The following is a 16114-nucleotide window of genomic DNA, read 5'->3' on the forward strand; positions in this document are numbered from 1 at the left end:
GATTTAGGGGCATAGTTATACTAAATATTGTTTGTTCTTTATTTAAAATTCATTTAACCGGGAGCTCTGCATTTTTTTTTTTTTTTGAGACGGAGTGTCGCTCTGTCGCCCAGGCTGGAGTGCAGTGGCGCCATCTCGGCTCACTGCAAGCTCCTCCTCCCGGGTTCATGCCATTCTTCTGCCTCAGCCTCCAGAGTAGCTGGGACTACAGGCGCCCGCTACCAAGCCCGGCTAATTTTTTTGTATTTTTAGTAGAGACGGGGTTTCACCGTGTTAGCCAGGATGGTCTTGATCTCCTGAACTCGTGATCCACCCGTTTCAGCCTCCCAAAGTGCTGGGATTACAGGTGTGAGTCACCGCGCCCAGCTGAGCTCTGCATTTTTATTTGTCAGAACTGGCAACTTATAGTGCAGGTGGCACAAAGGAGATAGATTTGAGGGCTAAGTAGGAGGTTAAGGTGGTGAGGCTCTGGGATGACTTGGGAATGGGTGGGGTAAAAATATAGGAGAAGGAGAAATGGCAACTGGATGGGTGATGGTGTAGTTGCAGGGCCATCTGGACCTCATGTAGCGTCTTTATACAACTAGAGAATGATGCCCTCTTGGTGGACACAGCCCTGTGGATGCACAGCTTGGTGAGCTGTGTGCAAGCTGGATTTAAACCCCCATGTCCTTGTTGTGCAGTGAACTTCCTACACAACCGTATGCAGCAGCCTTGTGCTATTTGCTGAAATGAGGCATGCTGGGTAAGTACAGATTTTTTGGGAGGAGGTCAATGTTGGGCAATTTGACATGGAGGAATCTGTGACACTGGCGGAACTGTCTAGGGTATAGTTGGGCATATAAATCTGGGGTCTGGATATATGCATGTGAAAAATAAAGTCCCCTGTGAGAAATGTATCTTCTAAGCCTGTGATGTCTAGATGCAGAGGCTAGATGTAAATTACACAATTGGAATATCCATCCCAAACTGAGCAACGAACTCAAAAAGACTCTCAAACCTCAGGGCCTGAGCAAAAGCAAATTCTCCTTGGGATCATTTCTCCACTTCAGGGCACAGGGGACTCCCTAGAGAACACCCACAAAGGTGAACCCCTGAGAAAGAACTATAAAGCCACAATTGGATCCGCCATAAGGAATTGTCAATGGATGAAACTCAAGCCAATTTAGGTGATGTTTTCAGCAATACAACATGAATTATCAGGATTTAGGATGCTTGGAAATCATTTTGTAGCAACTTGACACCAGGACATTAGCTTTTCCTAATGCTGGTTGAGGAATTTCTAAACGGGAAGGAGGGGCTTATGGATGGCAATCTGGTGGATGGGGTGGGGCTAGAGGACCTGCCTTGAAATGGTATCATCATGCAATGCATAACGACATTTTGATCAACTCTAAACTGCATATATGATGGTGGTCCCATAAGATTAGAACACCATATTTTTACTGTATCTTTTCTTTATTTTTTATGTTTTGCAGATGTCTTTTTTTAACAATTATTAGAAGACATTTTACTGATAAATGTTTTTACTGTACCTTTTCTACATTTAGATACACAAATGCCATTGTGTTACAACTGCCTATGGTATTCAGTACAGTAACATGCTGTACAGGTTTGTAGCTTAGGAGCAAAGGGTTATATATACCATATGGCCTAGGTGTGTAATAGACTACTGCATCTAGATTTGGTGTGAGTACATTCTATGATGTTCTCACAACAGTGAAATCACCTAACGATGCATTTCTCAGAATGTATCCCTGTCATTAAGTGACACATGACTGCGTTTGCAAAGCAGGATAGTATTTTTATTTAAATTATTATGCATGTTTATTTGGGGAGATGATGAAGATTGTGAGAGTCATTAACCCTGCCTCTAAACTATGCCTTGCTGTTGCCATAGGCTTTTGCCCCTAATTTTAGCCCTTTCTTGCATAGTTTCTTGGTGGTGAAAAAACTGGATGAAAGGGAAACTAGAATTTTGATTGCTTTCTCTGCTAAGTAAATGTCAATCCATTCAGAACCAGCTCCCCATAGAGGGGTGAGAGGTAGGGAAATGGGGACAATGCAACCTAAAAGTCCTCCTGCTAACATCTCTGGTTCCCCTTTGTAAGTTGGATGGACTTCTAACCTCTTTTTCCTGAGCTAGAGTTTCCCAAATTGTGTTTCCTGAGTGTCGATGGATATATAAGAAAAAAGGTTTTTAGGGTCAAATTAGTTTGGAAATGCTATATAGTAAGTCCTCATTTTTATCATTGATAGGTTTTTGGAAACTGCAACTTTAAGCAAAAGGATGTACCATGTAATCAGTTTTACCATAGGCTAATTGATATAAATAAGAGTTAAGTTTCTATGGCATATTTCTGGTCACAAAACATCAACAAACTTCTAAACAAAGACCAAAACACTTCTAATATTAAACATTGAAATAAGTGTAAGCTATACATACATTTAAGAAAGATTAGGCTGGGCACTGTGGCTCACACCTGTAATTTCAGCACCTTGGGAGGTCAAGGAGGGCAGATCACTTGAGCTCAGGAGTTTGAGACTAGCCTGGGCAACATGGTGAAACCCCATCTCTACAAAAAAATACAAAGCTTAGCCAGGCGTGGTGGTGCACGCTTGTAGTCCCAGCTACTCGGGAGGCTGAAGTTGGAAGATTGCTTGAGCCTGTGTGGTGGAGGTCAAGGCTGCAGTGACCCGAGATTGTGGCACTGCACTCCAGCCTGCACAGAGTGAGACCCTGTCTCAAAGAAAAGAAAAGAAAAGAAAGATTAATAAAAACAAGATATGTACTCTCGCTTATTCCAGTTCAGGGTTACAGGTGGCCAGAGTCTATCCTGGCACAAGGCAGGAATCAGCTCTGGACAGGACACAGGACACCATCCCATTGCAGGGCACACTCACACACACCCACACTCACTCGGACTGCAGGCTTGCAAATGAACCTCACCTGCACAGCCTTGAGATGTAGGAGGAAACCAGGGTATCTGGAAGAAACCCACACAGACAGTGGCCCTGGCCTCAAGCAGAATTTTTTTTTTTTTTTTTTTTTTTTTTTGAGATGAGGTCTCGCCCAGGGTGGAGTGCAGTGATGTGATCATGGCTCACTGCAGCCTCGACCACCCAGGCTCAAGTGATCCTCCCATCTCAGCCTCACGGATAGCTGGATCACAGGTGTGCACCACCACGTCCAGCTAATTTTTAATATTTTTGTAGGGATGGGGGTCTCACTATGTTGCTCAGGCTGGTCTCAAACTCCTGGGCTCAAGCAATGCTCCTGCCTTGGCCTCCCAGAGTGTTGGAATTACAGGCATGAGCCACCATGCCTGGACTCATCAATGTTATCATGAAACGATCTTGCACAAAATGATGTTATTCAAGGACCTGCTGTATTAACAAAGGTGTGTATTAGCTTCCTAGGGCTGCCACAAAAAAGTACAATAAACTAAGTGGCTTAAAACAAGAGAAATGTATTCTCTTACAGTTCTGGAGGCTGGGAGTCCAAAATCAAAGTGTCTTGGGGCTCAGAGAGAGAATGTGTTCCATGCCTTCTCCTGGCTTCTGATGGCTGCCAGAATCCTTGGCATTCCTTGGCTTGGAGCTGCATCACTCCAATCTCTGCCTCTTTCTTCCCGTGATATTCCCCACTGTGTGTCTGTATCTTTTTTCTTCTACACTTATAAGGACACTAGTCATTGGATTTAGGGACAACCTACTCCAGTATGATCTCATTTTAACTTGATTACATCTGCAAAGAATCTATTTCCAAATAAGGTCACATTTATAGATAGCAGGGGTTAGGACTTGAACATATCTATTTGGGGGGAATACAATTCAACTCTCAACAGGGAGAAACAGATTTTTTCATCTGACAGCTTCTTACAGGCTTTAATTTCAGTGACTCTGCAAGAGGGGAGGACATAAAAACCACGGTTTTTTTTTTTTTTTAAATGGAGTATTTTATGTAACTGGTGTTCTAAGGAACATGTTTGGGGAAAAATGCCTTAGGTGAGTGAGGAGACTATTTAGCAGTGGCCACTCAGTTTACCAAAGATTCACAGTGACTGACCATATAGTCTGGTTGCCTGATCCTAGATGCTTCTTATGGCTGTCCCTCAAGAGATTATTGGCAGTCCCTGGGGCCTCTTTGTAAGGGTTCCCATACCTGGCTGATGAGGCTGCAGTAGTATGGTGGGGGAGACTGGCCAAGCAGGCCATCCTGGAGGATAGTGTGTTTGTGTTCTGTTGTTTGTGGCTACAGCGCTCTGGTTTCAGACATCCTGGAACTTCCATGATGTTGCATTTTTCTGAATTCTGAAAGGGTATAAACAATCCGCATGTTCAAAGGTGAAATGAGGGACAGTTGACAGGGCTGTTTTATCTGGATGAGTAGGTTGTACAATGCATGTCTCTAGGGATGGAATTCACACAGTGGAGATGGTAGATACAATTTTCTTGTAATAGAGTGTCCTGTTCTCAGAACACCAGTATTTTGTGACAGTTTTCCAGCAGGTGGCATAAAGTGTCTTGAGGAAGGGGCGCCTTTTTCTAGTTCTCACAAAGGTGACATATGCTAAAGAGGTGGCCTGGAGTGGGAAGGAGAAGCCATCATCAACTCTTGGAATGTGAGATGTGAAAGGCCTCTGAGAGAGTATTGGTCCATCTCTGGAATTGTTAGGACCCTTGCTTACAAATAATAGAAACCTAATTCCAACTGGCTAACACCAACAGGAAACTAATAATCAGAATGCAAGAACAGGAATGCAGCTGGGACTCAGGAACATGCTGGATCCAGGTACTCTGACATGGTCAGGACTTACACCTCTCTCTTTACTTGCTTTTTTCCCTTAGTCCAAAACATGGTGGTAGACAACTCCTGGGTGTCACATGTTGGATGTTCAGCAGTCAGCAGAGACTGACCTCCTCTACGCTCCAGTGTTAAAATCTCAAAGACCTAGTATTTGATAGAACAACAGGGTGACTATAGTAAAAAAAATTTAATTGTACATTTAAATTAACTAAAAGATTATAACTGGATTGTTTGTAAAACAAAGGATAAACACTTGAGATGATGGATACCCCATTTACCCTATGTGATTTATTTTTATTTTTATTTTTATTTTTTTTTTGAGACGGAGTCTCGCTCTGTCGCCCAGGCTGGAGTGCAGTGGCGCAATCTCGGCTCACTGCAAGCTCCGCCTCCCGGGTTCACGCCATTCTCCTGCCTCAGCCTCTCCGAGTAGCTGGGACTACAGGCGCCCGCCACCACGCCCGGCTAATTTTTGTATTTTTAGTAGAGACGGGGTTTCACCGTGGTCTTGATCTCCTGACCTCGTGATCTGCCCGCCTCGGCCTCCCAAAGTGCTGGGATTACAAGCGTGAGCCACCGCGCCCGGCCCCCTGATGTGATTATTATGTGTTGTACGCCAGTATCAAAATATCTCGTGTACTCCATAAATATGTGGGTACAAATTAAATATAACAAATTAAAAAAAAACACCCCATTACAGGAGAGGTCCAAATGAAAACATTTTGTTTGAGTTTAACTGGCCACAGGTCCAATGGTTTCCTATCCACCACACAGTGGGTAAACAGCTCAAGGGCGGGCTGCCCGCCAGCATTAACCTTTGAGTGGCAAACACTACCAGGGTGGCCATGGAAAATGCCCTCTTGCTGACCATAATTGTACAGAATGTGTGTAAATAAAAGCTAAAAGCAAAAAGAAAGAAAATTCTTTAGCTTTTCCAGAAGAGGCAAACGGAGAAATGAAGAAATATAAAGAGATAGGTACTATATAAATACTAAGTTCTATAAATAGGGCATTTCCCAACCCACTAAATATTTTGATATTTTCCAGGGATGGAGCCAGAGATGTTCTGGAAGGATGAAGGAGACTGCGAGTAATTGGGGTGGGGTAGCAGAGAGTTTGCCAATCCCTATCTCACTGGGTTTTACTTATGTTTCAGTTAATCTGCCTTCTCATTTATGAGGCAGGTATTGTTAGCTCCACTTTTCAGATGAGGATATTGAGATTTAGTAAGGTTATTATCCAAAGTTACGAGAAAGCCAAGATTTCACAGTATTTCAACCCAACTCGAGTTTGTCTAATACCAGTGCGTACCAATGGTATTATTAATCCAGACTGGGCGATGAATTAAAAACTCTGACGTGACGTGTCTGCGGGTTTCTGGAACAAGCCTGGGTCACCTGGGGAGGCGGTGAAGTTGGCGTTGCCCTCCTTGCAATAATAGCTACTATTGTTTTGCAGCAGTTATTATGGATCAGATACTGTGCTGGGTCTATGACCTCATTTAGTCCTTACGACAATCCTGTGAGGTTGGCATTACTATGATCTCTATTTTACAGGTTAGGAAACTGAGCCTTAAATAAACTACTGGCTTTTCCTGAGTATTCTGTGAATAAATTCCTATTACTGAAATACTTAAAAGAGCTAGATTAATAAATTAACAAAGCCTTCTTCGGAGCAACTGTGCTGAAATTCCGTACGCGTGACGTTCCCACCCTCTGCCACTCGGTGACGTCATGATCAATCCCACCCACTACGTTCCCAGCCAAGCTCTACCGCCGCTATCTCGCGAGAGCCGTAGTTTCTTCCATTCTGTTTTGGACATGCGCGGGGCGTAAGGCGCTTTGGTCAGAGTGGTTTGATGGTTTTGTGTCAGTCTTCCTACAGCTGAGCTTCCACAAGACACTTTTTCCCTTTCAGCCACCCCAGATATCGCGAGACTTGCTATTCTGCTTCCCCCAGCCCCCCCACCTTGCGCCTGCGCAGGTCTTCAAAGCAGAAGGTCGCGCTTGGAGGAAGTGGCGGCTTTGAGTCCCGTGGCCCAAGCGCTGTTACTACTTCTCTGAAGCTCCTCTCGGTTGCTTGCCGAGACACCCTGCCGCCAAGATGCCTCGAATTATGATCAAGGGGGGCGTATGGAGGAATACCGAGGTAAGTCTCCTTTTCCCGCCGTCCGCTGCCCTCCGCTCCCTCTAGCAGCTTTTGCGCACGCGCGCGGAGGTCGGGGAGGCGAGGAGGAGACCCTGTGGGGTCTGCGTGGAGGGCAGCCCGGGGGCTGACCCTCGGGGCCCTTACCGTGTGTCCGGCCCCGTGTTGTGCGAGCGCCAGTAGGACAGGGACCGTGATGTCACCACCTGGCTACTCAGCTCCAAGCTCACTTGTTAGGCCCTGAGTAAACATTTGTTGACTTGAATACGCCTCCTCCCACCCCCCCGCCCCGGAGGAACTCGGAGTTCCAACCCAGCGAGAGTTGGTCCCCTGGGGCACCATCCACTCAGTCCGGGCACCACGACTCTGTCTGATACTCAGAAATAAAGAAGTTGCCGTGGCCACAACTTTGTTTCTTCATTGACTTCCTTGCATAGGGGAAGCAGCTTGAGTGCCAGGTTCAGAGAACCCGTTTATGCCCGCATCTCTCTGGTTATCTGTTATCAGGGCATAATCTGTCTGCCATCCCGACAGATCCCAAGGTCTGTCTCTTTCTGTCACTGCCTTTGCCTAGATAGAAGCCAGAAAGGAAAAACTGCCTAGGATAGTCTCTGCTTCCAGGAACGTAGTGGATAGTGTCATTGGTGAGCCAAAGGGCAGTAGAGTGGTAGTGAAATAGAAATTAGATTTTAGTGCATTTTGTGCTCAGAGTGTACCGAATTTATCAGTTTCTGGAGCACATCATATCTTTTCATGCTCCGTGTCTTTTTTTTCGTTAAATTTTATGGCTTTTTTTTTTTTTTTTTTTTTTTTTTTTTTTTTTTACATCTTTTGCCTTCCTAGCGCTTAACATCTTTCTGATCGTCCTTCAAACCTAGTTCGGAAACACTTCTTGGAATCTCTGTAAGGATTAGTTGCACCCCCAGTATTCTCATGGTACCTTTTTCTTCCGTTTGTTAAAGCTTCCTTTGTCTTTTTGTAAGCATCACATCCTCTGTGTGGTACTGGGTAAGTTTCTTAACTTCTGAAAGCCTCAGTTTTCTACTTTTTCTACATTGGGATAACACTACTTAGCTCTCTTGAGGATTACACGAGTTAATACGTTTGGAATATTTAGAACAGAGTAGGGCACATAGTAGCCTCTGAGTAAGTGCTAGTTGCTCTTTCACCTCACCAGACAGCATTGCGAGAAGACCAGGTCTTGGTATCCCTAGAACCTAGGACAGTAACCAACGTGAAGTAGGTTGCTTGACAGGTGTTTGCAGAATGAATCAAGTAGAGTAGGTATCTGCCATATTTATTTAGTTGAAAATGTGTTTAAGTGTAGTTGTACTGCAACCGAGTTACAAGTAAAGACAATGAAAACTGCGTCAGCTTGCACCGAGGGAACCAGACTATTTAAATTGGAGAAGAGATGACTTCTGAGGGAGAGACAGATATAAAATCAAGTAACAGTAGGATTCCTATGTAGTGGTCAAAGCTCTGCAGTCTTTTTAAAAAAGTATCTTTGATCATGGGAGATGTAGAGGATGGAGTGGGGTATCTCAAGAGGCATGTACCTCAAATCCAATGTGGGAAAAAAAGCGTAGAAGTAAAATCGCCTAAGCGCATGCATCTGTGGCCCCATTTACCTTCTTGTCTTTGGCTTGGCTTGCCAGGCTGCCTTGAGATTGGTGCATTCCACATGGCGATGGGTGCCCTGGTGAAATGGTATCTAGAGACGGGGGGAAATTGGAAGGAGAGCTGACTGGTGGGGTTGGGGTGGAAATACGTAGTTGTTAGGTTAGACCTGAGATATGGATTCTTGGATCATAGTTGGGGTTAAGGGGCTGGAGGGGAAATGCCGTGTATAAACTTGAGACAGGAGGCTTGGATTGGAGAATATATTCACCAGAGTCCCGACTTGCTTCTTGAGGCCTGGATGTGTCCTGTTTGATAAGACCTTTCCTCAAGAACTGTTTCAAGGTAGATGTTCAGGAAGTGTTTTTTGAGTGAGTGTATAAATGAATGAGTTATACCTTTTTGTTGTTGTTGTGTTTTCTAGTTATCCTTTTTGAAGAGAAGGACAGCCACACGTTGAAGAATACTTTTTCTTAATCTTTGTCATAAAGTAGGGTTTCTCAGATTGGGCTGTTCCCACTCCCAATTTATTGGAGAGTGTGGTATAAGTGTTGGTAGATGTCTTTCTAAGGGATTTCTTCTTAATTTCTTAATTCTTGGTTGCTGTTTATTATTATAGTTAATGAGGTTTTCATCCTTAGTCTTTTAACCTAGGGGGTGTGTACGTGCATGTTATGTGTGTCTCTCTCCAACAGCCCTATCAGAGTTAATTTAAATTTTGTCTTTTCTCATTTGGAGTTTTGTGACTGAATGTACTCTTTGGCATTTTTTTTAGGATGAAATTCTGAAAGCAGCAGTAATGAAATATGGGAAAAACCAGTGGTCTAGGATTGCCTCATTGCTGCATAGAAAATCAGCAAAGCAGTGCAAAGCCAGATGGTATGTATCAGTTTAATAAGTGGAAAACAGAAAAGGAGCTTAATTATGATGATGGAAAGTGTCAACTCTGTGAACCTTATCAAAGAAAGCAGACATCGTGATATAACAAGGCATGGAGTGGGAGATGGAAGTTGGATTTTTGACTTAGCTGTCACTTGCTTCCTGTGTGATCTTAGGCAAGCCATTTTTCTATCCCTCTCCCCTGCCCTTGTTTTCTCCCAATTAGGGATAATAATACTTGGTCCTGACTGATAGAGATGTGAGTTGTCATCTAAATGGGTTAATGTATTTGAGAGTGCTTTGTGAAGCATACAAAGTCTACTTTCAGGGACAGATGAGCCCCAGCTTGTAAATTAATTGTGTTCTAAAAGTGCATAAATTAGCTGTTTTAGAACTTACTTTCTTAAAGAAATAAATGATAAATAATGGCTAATTTTCTAAGTAAGCCTACGGTAGTTGAGTTTCCTTATTATACAGTTGAAATATATATTTTATAGTTAATATGTTATATGTTATATATATTAAACATATTTATGTTATATATATTAAAACATATAAGCCAGCTCTGAACTTGTGGTGTCACCTCTTTTTTATTTTTATTTTTTGAGATGGAGTCTCGCTCTGTCGCCCAGGCTGGAGTGCAGTGGCGTGATCTCAGCTCACTGCAAACTTCACCTCCCGTGTTCACGCCACTCTCCTGCCATAGCCTCCCGAGTAGCTGGGACTACAGGCTTCTGCCACCATTCCAGGCTAATTTTTTGTATTTTTAGTAGTGACGGAGTTTCACTGTGTTAGCCAGGATGGTCTCGATCTCCTGACCTCGTGATCCATCCACCTCGGCCTCCCAAAGTACTGGGATTACAGGCGTGAGCCACCGTGCTCGACTGGTGTCACCTCTTAAATCATAGAGTAGTGGACACGTGAAGCTATTTAGTATGTTCTTGGCATGAGTTATTTAGCACCATACCCAACTCATGTGGCATTAGGAAAATACTTTGGATTATACAAGAATAACCTAACTTCTTAGGCACCTGGTTAGGGGAAAGGATCAGAATGTAGACATTGGCCAGGCGTGGTGACTCACATCTGTAAGCCTAGCACTTTGGGAGGCCAAGGCTGGGATCACTTGAGGTCAGGAGTTTGAGACCAGCCTGGCCAACATGGTGAAAACCCTGTCTCTACTAAAAATCCAAAAATTAGCCAGGCGTGGTGGCTACTTGGGAGGCTGAGGTGGAAGGATCGGTTGAACCCAGGAGGTGGAGGCTGCAGTGAGCTGAGATGGTGCCACTGCACTCCAGCCTTGGCGACAGAGCGAGGCTTTTTGAATGTAGAAATTGGCTGTTAAGAGGAAGATGATTTTTAGGCTGAAGAAATGGTTCTGATTTCTGTTTGTCTTAGTGGTACCAGTTCCTACTCTCATATTTGGTAGGACTTAAGTCCTGTTTGCCTGCCTGTCATCCAGCTAAGTAGACTGGATGGAAAAGGTAGGCTGGGTGGGGAATTAGGAAAGACAGAGGGGATGTCATAGTAGTTTTACTTAAATTTTAAAACATATCAAATGAAAAGATACGGTGAATTTAGTGAGTGTAAGTCAAATGCTTAAAGAAATAAGCCATGGTGTGAGAATCAAAGCATGAGAAAATAGTATGAAAACTAGAAACACTGTAAGAAACGTGAGGTTGTATTGTCTTCCAATTATTTCAAAATTTCTAGAAAAGTGTAAAATAAATAAAAACATGATAGTTGAGAAAGAAGGCATATGATCATGAGTCAGTGAAGTAACCTTTTTTAACCATTACTAATCTTGCATAATTAAAATAAAATAGAATGTGATGAGATGGGGAATATTGACTGGGGTAAGTGTAACCACACAGCAAATATTCTGTTGTCAAAAAGAACAGTTTTAGTAATTGAAGGATGAGAGCACAAGTCAGTGTATGCATTGTGCAAATTGGATATTTATGCCAGGTAACTGATTAATATAGAAAATGATCTATTTTTAATAGGTATGAATGGCTGGATCCAAGCATTAAGAAGACAGAATGGTCCAGAGAAGAAGAGGAAAAACTCTTGCACTTGGCCAAGTTGATGCCAACTCAGTGGAGGACCATTGCTCCAATCATTGGAAGAACAGCGGCTCAGTGCTTAGAACACTATGAATTTCTTCTGTAAGTGAATCTTCAGAAAGAGCATAGAATATATGTATATGTTCTGAAAGAGGCTGAATAAACTTTGAGTATTTTCTGTCTTTAAACTTTTAATTTTGGATGTGAGTAAACCCAAAGCTAAAGCCATTGGATATTTTCCAAATCTCAGGTAGTTCATCAAAATTATGCCTTCTGTCATATACTTCCTAAAATAATAATTTAAAAGAATTATACAAGTCATGCATGTTCATCATAGAAAATCTGGGGAAGAAATAGTAAAAGAGCAAAGAAAAGTCACCCGTAATCACACTGCTAAGAATTAACTACTGGAACATTTTGGTTCTTTACTAATAGTTTTTTTTTTTTTTTTAATTTGTATGGCCGTACTGCATTTGTGATTAGGATCTGTTTGTGTCCCATTTCAGAGTGATTGAAACCAGTCACTGAAATTAGCAAATTTTAATATCATTTCTTTCAGATGAAGTGATAGTAAAAAGGCTTTATGTTGTTAAAGCCCATCCATTGGTTTTTTTGGGGGAAAAAGAGTGTCAGAACTTGGAAATCTGGTAATTTTAACACTAAATGGTACTTAGTGTGACTAACTCCTATGGGCTTTTTTCTAGGGATAAAGCTGCCCAAAGAGACAATGAAGAGGAAACAACAGATGATCCACGAAAACTTAAACCTGGAGAAATAGATCCAAATCCAGAAACAAAACCAGCGCGGCCTGATCCAATTGATATGGATGAGGGTAAGTGTATGCTTTGAGGAATTTATTTGGTAACTGTAAACTCCTCGGGTTTCACTCTTTCAGTTCCTTTCTGAACTCCTCTACTTTAGAATCCCTTTTTTTTTTTGAGACAAGGTCTTGCTCTGTTACCCAGGCTGGAATGAAGTGGCACAATCATGGTTCACTGCAGTTTTGACCTCCTGGGCTTAAGCAGTCCTCCCATCTCAGCCTCCTGAGTAGTTGGGACTACAGGTTTATGCCGCCATAACTGGCTAATTTTTAAATTTTTTTGTAGGGATTGGGTCTCCCTGTGTTACCCAGGCTGGTCTCAAACTCCTGGGCTTAAGCCATCCACCCTTTTCTGCCTCCCAAAGTGTTGAGATTATAGGTGTGAGCCACCATATCTGGCCCCCAATTCTATCAGCAGTGTTCTTATTCTAAGTATCTTTCCAAATATGTCCAGTCTTTTCTGTTATAGAGTAGTTGCTTTTTCTGAACAGTGCCCCTTCATCTTCTGTTTCTTCAATTAAGTTAATTAAGCAGTGTTACTGGGTGTGGTGGTGTGTACCTGTAGTGCTAGCTGCTAAGGAAGTTGAGGTGGGTCGGTCTCTTTAGCCCAGGAGTTGGAGGCCAGTCTGGGCAACATAACCCCTTGAGCCCAGAAGTTGGAGGCCAGTCTGGGCAGCATAATGAGACCCTGTTTTTAAAACTGAGTAGTGTAATTCTACTGGGTAGATTTTTCAGAGGCTAGAGGTGAGCCCTTGAAGATCCTGTTTCTCATTCCTATTCCATGGAGAGAGACAACAAGTCAGAATATTGGACCTCAGTCCTCCTATTAATTACTTATTTGACTGTGGGCAAGTTACTTATTCTGTGTGAGAAGGCAACTTGTGAGGTGGTGATGGAGACTTAACAGTGATTCTGGGAGGCATTGAATCAGGAATTCCACAACAGAAAGTGGAACCTAAGTGTCCATTAATGGGTGAATGGATAAAGAAAATGTGGGCTGGGCATGGTGGCTCACGCCTGTAATCCCAGCGCTTTGGGAGGCTGAGGTGGGCAGATCACTTGAGCCCAGGAGTTCAAGACCAGCCTGGCCAACATGGTGAAACCCTTCCTCTATAAAAAATACAAAAATTAGCCAGGTGTGGTGGCGCATGCCTGTAGATCCAGCTACTGGGGAGGCTGAGGTGGGAGAATCACTTGAGCCCGGGAGGCTGGGTTTGCCATGAGCCGAGATCAAGCACCGCACTCCAGCCTGGGCAACAGAGCAGGACCCTGTCTCAAAAAAAAAAAAAAAAAAAAAAAGTGGTACACACACACACACACACACACACGAATACTATTTGGTCATAAAAAGCAATGAAATCATGTCATTTGCAGCAACATGGATGGCACTAGAAGTCATTATGTTAAGTGAAATAAGCCAGGCACAGAGAGACAAATACTGCATATTCCTCCTCATATGTGGGAGCTAAAAGCGTTGATCTCATGGAGGTAGAGAATAAAGTGATAGATGCCAGAGGCTGGGTACGGTGTGTGGGTGGGAGGGCAGGATTAAGAGAGGTTGGTTAATGGGTACAAACATAGATGGAAAGAAATAAGTTATAATGTTTGATAGCAGAATAGAGTGACTATAGTTAGCAACAGTGTATTACATATTTCAAAGTACCTGGAAGAGAGGTCTGAGATAAATACTCAAGGTGATGGATACCCCAGATATCCTGACTTGATCATTAAACATTCTATGCATGTAACAAACTCTCACATGTACCCTATAAACATGTAAAGTATGATGTATCAGTTAACAGAGTCAGGAATTGGATTTTCAACCTGTGTGTGCCACCTATTAGCTGTTTGACCTTAGACAAGTCATAAAATCTCTCTGAGCTTTGATTCCCTTTCTTGCTAGATGGGGAATACTAATACCTGCTTTACCTTAGCAGGGTTGTTGTGAAGCACTCAGTGAATATTTGTTGAGTTTCTAAAATGTAAAGTTTGAACGTAGTGGTTCCCAAAGACAGGCTGTGGCTAGGCTGGCTGCATCGTTATCACAGACGGAGCATTTAAAAATAGAAATATCAGGGCTTCTCCTGTATATACTGAGTCAGTACATCTGGGGTGGTGTGGGAGGCAAGGGAACAGCAGTGATCTTGGAATCTGAGTATTTTACAAGTTCCCATGTGATTTAGTCGGACAGCCTTGCATAGGAATTGTTCTAAGGCATCAATAGTGGCATGTATTATTCCATTCTGTAGAGCCACGAAAAATGTATTGGAGGAGAGAAATTGTTCTGAGGGGAAAAAAAGTATCTAATGATAGCAGTTCTCTCATAATTAAATAGTTTTTACCCTATTTCACAATTTGTGCTTTGCCAGTTAGTTGATAATGAAGGATACAATAATTGTAGCCACTGTTTAATGAAGGCTTGCAGGATGCTTTACATACTTCATTTTACTTAGCTCTTCTCAAAATCCTTGTGAAATAGGAATTGTTATTCCAATTTTATAGGGAAACATGCTTAGGGAGGGTAAGTAAGTGACTAAGGTCACATAGCTAGCAAGTGGTGGGCCTGGTTTTTAACCTAGGTTCTTTGACTTCAAAACTCAAGCTGTTTCCATTATGCTACACCATAAAATCAGTATTTTTATGTTTTTTTTTCTCATTTTGAGGAATAGAGTGTCTCTTACATACCTCGCTTCTAGAGTTTGTAAGAACTAAGAAAATACTTAGTTTTTCTTCTTTTAATTTTTGCAGATGAACTTGAGATGCTTTCTGAAGCCAGAGCCCGCTTGGCTAATACTCAGGGAAAGAAGGCCAAGAGGAAAGCAAGAGAGAAACAATTAGAAGAAGCAAGGTCTGTGTGGATATAGGAATAAAAACAAAGTGTTTTTCTCCCATAACAATCAACACAGAATACTTCTGTGACCAGATAACGTGTTTTTTTTTTTTTCCGTCCCCACCAGCAATCAGGCAATCCATTCTGCAGTGGATAGCTGGGTGTCCTCTAATTCAGTTAATTCTAATACTGTCTACCTGGAGATAGCTCCAGATCTTACAGGTTGAGGACTTAGTCCCACAAGACTGAACCCCAGTTTTGATGCTGACCCTCAGCCCCAGGTTATCTTGCTTGTGTTTCTGACCAACGAGCCGGGTTCCACCACCCCCTCCTCGGGTTCCATTCATCTGCTAGAGGGCTCACAGAACTCAGGGAAACACCCACATTTACTGGTTTATTACAAAGGATATTTTGAAGGATACAAATTAACAGCCACATGAAGAGATACATAGGGTGAAGCCTGGAAGGGTCCCTGAGTGCAGGTGCTTATGTCCCGTTGGAGTTGGGGTATGCCACCCTCCCAGCAAGTGAGTGTGTTCTTGTTCACCTTTTTGGAAGCCCCCATGTATTTGGCTGCCCACAAGTTCTCCAGACTCTGTCCTTTTGGGTTTTTATGGAGGCTTCATTAAATAGGCAAGATTGATTACATCATTGGCCGTTGCTTATCAACTCAACCTTTAGCCCTTCTCCCCTCCCCTGAGGTTGGGGGGTATGGCTGAAAGTCCCAACCCCTCTAATCCTGCCGTGGCCCTTCTGGTGACTGCCAGCTATCAGTCAACTCATTAACATGCAGAAAGACACTTACCACTTGGAAGAGTCCCAGGATTTTAGGAGTTGTATTGTTGGAAACAGGGCTGAAGACCAAATACATTATTTCACAACGCGTGCTTGTCTCCATTCATAGTTCAGTAATTAGTCTAGGCATCCTTAGGACCAATAAAACT

The 16114-nt window shown here is 42.8% G+C and overlaps 1 protein-coding gene and 1 long non-coding RNA gene across 3 annotated transcripts in view; one reads left to right on the forward strand and one right to left on the reverse strand.

Annotated features, from left to right (window-relative positions):
- Nucleotides 1-2575: 2575 nt before the first annotated feature.
- LOC129473004 (uncharacterized) lies at nucleotides 2576-6196 on the reverse strand. The gene is made up of 4 exons (XR_008654177.2): nucleotides 6060-6196; nucleotides 4821-4954; nucleotides 4166-4314; nucleotides 2576-2740 (listed from the first exon to the last, which is right to left on the reverse strand). It is a non-coding gene; the product is annotated as an uncharacterized lncRNA (long non-coding RNA).
- Nucleotides 6197-6606: 410 nt separating this feature from the next.
- Nucleotides 6607-16114, forward strand: part of CDC5L (cell division cycle 5 like) — a 57906-nt gene continuing 48398 nt past the window's right edge. Inside the window, exons 1-5 of one of the 2 annotated variants that reach the window (XM_055263097.2) lie at nucleotides 6607-6958; nucleotides 9351-9454; nucleotides 11461-11622; nucleotides 12225-12352; nucleotides 15089-15188. In XM_055263097.2, the coding sequence (XP_055119072.1) occupies nucleotides 6914-6958; nucleotides 9351-9454; nucleotides 11461-11622; nucleotides 12225-12352; nucleotides 15089-15188 (539 nt within the window). In that variant the 5' untranslated portion in view covers nucleotides 6607-6913. The remainder of the gene's footprint in view (nucleotides 6959-9350; nucleotides 9455-11460; nucleotides 11623-12224; nucleotides 12353-15088; nucleotides 15189-16114) is intronic. The other variant, XM_063633184.1, reaches the window with a different exon arrangement.

This window comes from Symphalangus syndactylus, chromosome 23, assembly GCF_028878055.3.
Source record: "Symphalangus syndactylus isolate Jambi chromosome 23, NHGRI_mSymSyn1-v2.1_pri, whole genome shotgun sequence".
In the NCBI taxonomy this organism is placed as follows: domain Eukaryota; kingdom Metazoa; phylum Chordata; class Mammalia; order Primates; family Hylobatidae; genus Symphalangus; species Symphalangus syndactylus.